Source organism: Chrysochloris asiatica, unplaced genomic scaffold (genome assembly GCF_000296735.1).
Source record: "Chrysochloris asiatica unplaced genomic scaffold, ChrAsi1.0 scaffold00038, whole genome shotgun sequence".
Lineage (NCBI taxonomy): Eukaryota > Metazoa > Chordata > Mammalia > Afrosoricida > Chrysochloridae > Chrysochloris > Chrysochloris asiatica.
The window spans coordinates 9,003,894-9,008,218 of record NW_006408556.1 but is presented as its reverse complement, the minus strand read 5'-3'; the positions used below and the strand labels follow the sequence as shown (position 1 = coordinate 9,008,218).

The window sequence follows — 4,325 nt, the reverse complement described above, 5'->3', positions numbered from 1 at the left end:
AATGGCAATGAAACAATATACCATAGGATGAATGTAAAGCTAATGTTCTCCCATGTAAACTATCACATAATTCACAATAAAACATTAAAAAAAAAAAAAAAACTAGATTGGATATGAGTATGATTTTAATGTCCTCTTTCAGTTTCTTGCCTTCAAGGCCGCCTGATAAATTTCAAGATGCCACTGTTGGTTGTTATGCTGTACCTCAGGATTTAATTTTTGGCTTGTTTTGTTTTAAACTCTCTTTCCCTCTCCACACCCGTTGTTCTGGTCTTTTCCCTATTAAAAAACAGTTCAGGGCTGGCTCTTGGGCTGCCCATAGCTTTAAATGCTGAGAATAGTGTGCACGTGCGTGGCAAAAGAACCCACCAGTGTCGTAGGGTTGGTGGGTGTCCATTCACTCAGGCACCACCCACCCCCAGTCACCAGAATGGAGGTGCACAAACAGTGGTGGGGGGGGCAATGAACAGATATATAATCAGAACAAAGCAAAACCGACAAAGTATATTGTCCACCTTTGCTCCGAGATTCCTGCGGCGTTATTCCATGGTGGGTCTGCTCCCCCGCTTGGTCTTGCAGTTTGGTCTCGCCCAAGTAGTTGGCACTGGGCCTCCGAGTCAGGCAGATTCAAAAGTACGCGATTTCTTACTTCCGCTACAAGTTCCACCAACTATAAACCTTCAAACTTTTTAAAACATTCCTACCTATGTGGTTCAGAGTTTTGGAGCTCTGCCCTGAACCTGCTTCGCCTGGTATTCTGTGGTTTTGCTGATGGTGAACTTGACTGCACTTGTACCCTATCCGCCATCAAGCCCCACCTCCCTCCATGCAGTCTTTAAACTAGTGTCTTTCAAGCTGCAAGTTGTAACCCATTCATTGTTGTTGTTTTTGCTAAGTGCCATTGAATTGGTTCCGACTCATCTAGCAGGTGGCAAATTCAATTTTAGAGGATTTTAAAACTAAAACTATTTTTAAAAATTGATTGATTTGTGAAACTTCTCTTTCTGATACATACGTATATGCACAAGAGGGCATCAAAAAGTATGTGGAAAAATGGGATGAAATGATAATGTATGTGGAGTTGCAACATAGAATGTTTTTCCCATCATGGGTCATGAGTAGAGATCAAGCAACATAAAGCCTAAATACCCTGTGTCTCCCATTAGCACCCACCACAGGGGCCTGACTATTGGCATTTCTGTTTGTGGACTACATGCAGCACCTTGGATTCCAGGAATTTAGATTGTAATTTGTAGGCAATGAAAATGTGTTGAAGTGATGGATATTGATTTAGTAGTTATATGGAGGAGGATTTAAAGGAGTCCTTGTGGCACAATGGTTCAGGACTCAGCTGCTAACCAAAAAGTTGGCAGTTCAAATCCACTCAGCAGCTCCACGGGAGAAAGACCCGACACTCTGCTTCCATTGAGATTATAACGAAGGAAACTCTGTGGGGCAGTTCTGGTCTGTCATATGGAGTTGATGTGAGTTGGAGTCAATCCAGCGATTGTCCAGCCAGGTAGGACAACATGCTTGAGCCCTGGTCTGAGTGATGAAGGCCTGTGGAGGATACTTACAGGCAAGGGGAAGGTAAGAGGGAACAGGAGTGACTATAACAGTGATTGTTGTTATGGTTTGCTTTTAATACACAAAAGGGATTTTTGTTTCCATATGAGAACCACGTCACTCACAAAATCTTAGCTCAACGAATCCATTTCACAAGCAGGTATTGACTGTGTGCATCAAGCAAGATGTTGTGGTTGTTGCATTATCAATTACTGGGGAGTTTCTGTCTGGAGCACAGTTGAGCTCCTGTGAGCTTCACACTAATCTGAGGAAATGTCTCCCATGGATGGGAATCCATCTGTAAGGTTTTTATTGGGTCACATCTCACTAAGTGCTGATCAGTGTTGATTCAGTTAGAGAAGGGCATATAAACTCTTTAGAGATGATTGTTTTAGAGACTGGGGCAAGGAAATAGAAATCAATGAGCCGGTAGACTTCCTAGAGCAAGGAGGACTGACTCTTCAGATTTGGCTCCACTGCCCTTCACTCTTTTTTGTTTGCTTGTTTGTCCTAGGAAGTGGTGCAGCCTAGGGGCAACACATCCCAGCCCAAGCAGAACAGAGCCATTCCTCCACCACCACGCCAGGACCAATCTTTTCGGACCAATATCACCCTCTTGAAGGTTCTTCTCTGGTTGGTCCTACTGGGACTGTTTGTGGAACTGGAGTTTGGCCTGGCTTATTTTGTCCTGTCCTTGTTCTACTGGATGTATGTTGGGACACGAAGCCCTGAAGAGAAGAAGGCGGGTGAGAAGAGCGCCTACTCCGTGTTCAACCCGGGCTGTGAAGCCATCCAGGGCACCCTGACTGCAGAGCAGCTCGAGCGGGAGCTACAGTTAAGACCCCCGGAGGGGAGATAGGATGGTGCTCCAGCTGTCACTCAGCTAGCCTGGGACACAGTCCTCGTAGCCTCAGGTCTGGACTGGACTTCTTGTGCACCGGACTAAAGAGAGCTTGTGGGTTAGCTGTGTTCTACCCTCTTTCCCTTATCTATGAGTTTGTCGGGTTTCAGTGAAACCTATTGACAGATACATTCACTATCTGCTGCAATTTATAAAAATTACGTACTCGAAAAAATGGACTTTTTTGTCTCATTTGAGAGAGATGATTTTAGATCTCTAGAAAGGCATTGTGGAAATTACTGCTAAAAATATTCAGCTGTTTGAAGTAATGGTTAGGTACATAAGGGCTGTCTGAATATTAAAAGTAAAGCTCTCTGAAATCCTTTTAATACTTGTTTACTTTTTTAAAGTTATCATCAAGTTGACTCTGACTCATGGTAACTCCCATGTGTGTCAGAACAGAATTGGACTCCACAGGGCTTTGAATAGCTGACTTTTTGTAAATTCAACAAGAAAAAAATCTTTTTGAGTGCGTACAAAGGGAGGGTTTGGAATGGAATTCTAGACTCAGGTTGCTTGGGTTCTTCTTGTTTTGTAAAGGCTTCAGAGTAAACAGTCGCTTTGCCTGTGGGGCTCTGGTGAGAAACAATATCAATAATGATAATCAGACATGATTTCTGTATTCCTCTTTCAATACAATGGCAGAGTTTGGGTTCATTGAAATTGGGCCAAGCAAACCATTAAACCCTTTTCTCTCTGACTCATACTAATGAATAAGAAGACAGGAGATTGAAAGCAATAGTCTTTCTCAAGCCTAAAATTTTAAGAAATGAATGACTCCTTCAGTAGGTTTAGCAACTTCAAGATCCAACTATTAAGAAAGAAACTTTAATATCTAAGAGGCATTATTAGGCCTAATGGAGTCCCTTGTTGTTGTTGTTGTTAAATGCCATTGAGTCAGTTCTGACCCATAGCGACACTGTATAGAGTTTCCAAGGAGGGACTGGTGAGCTTGAACTGCCGACCTTGCAGTTCAACTGACTTTGCAGTCCAGCGTATTAACCCATAGCACCACACCAGGACTCCCAATGGAGTCCCTAGGTGTGGTCTAAACAGTAAATGCATTTGGCTACTAACTGAAAGGCTGGCAATTTGAGGCCACCCGGAGGTGCGTTACTTCTAAGCAATCACCCATTGAAAATGTCATGGAGCACAGTTCTACTCTGTGCTGTACACACATGGGGTCACCAGGGGTTCAAGTTGCCCAACAGCAACTGATCCTGGTAGTAAGCCTGTTAAAGGCCTATTACTAATCCTCTTTCTGTTCATTCTTACAGATTTACTCGTTCTAGCAAAAATTTCACATAGCTCAGTTTAAATTTAACTTTTAAAATTTGAATACCAGGTATTCTACCAGGTGCTTCAGATATGATCATGAAAAAAGCGACGTACTTGCAGTTTTTCTAGCATACAGTTTAGTTGTGAGTGGGTGTGGGAGACCAAATAAAACAAATAGCTCTTATGAGTGGTAGGAGGAACGCATTTTGTGGCCAACTGACCCTATTTTGTCTCAGCCCTTGTTGAAAACTCTCTGCTAGACTTCAGCTCCCCATTCCAGCCCTCTGCTGCTTGCAAGTCTGGCTGTGCCAGAGACATCCAGTGGAGCAGACGCTCTCCTGCGACTCCTCTTGGAACTGGACATGTAGGAAATACAGAAAACTGGAATGAATTGCTATTCACACATAACGTTTTGGTTGTATTTAAAACACAGGATTTCATTTTCTGACTTGATTTCTTAAGTCCTTCTTTTACTAACGTATTTACATTTCATAAAAGCCAAATAAATACCTGATGCTGTCGAGTCGATTCTGATTTATGACAACACTGTTTCATGTTGTTGTTAAGTGCTGTCTTCTGG

At 42.8% G+C, this 4,325-nt stretch overlaps 1 protein-coding gene across 1 annotated transcript in view; it reads left to right on the top strand.

The window, feature by feature from the left end:
• Nucleotides 1–2,425, top strand: part of SAYSD1 (SAYSVFN motif domain containing 1) — a 21,237-nt gene extending 18,812 nt beyond the window's left edge. Inside the window, exon 2 of the mRNA XM_006860581.1 lies at nucleotides 2,081–2,425. Coding sequence (XP_006860643.1) covers nucleotides 2,081–2,425 — 345 coding nt within the window. The remainder of the gene's footprint in view (nucleotides 1–2,080) is intronic.
• The last annotated feature ends 1,900 nt before the right edge of the window (nucleotides 2,426–4,325 follow it).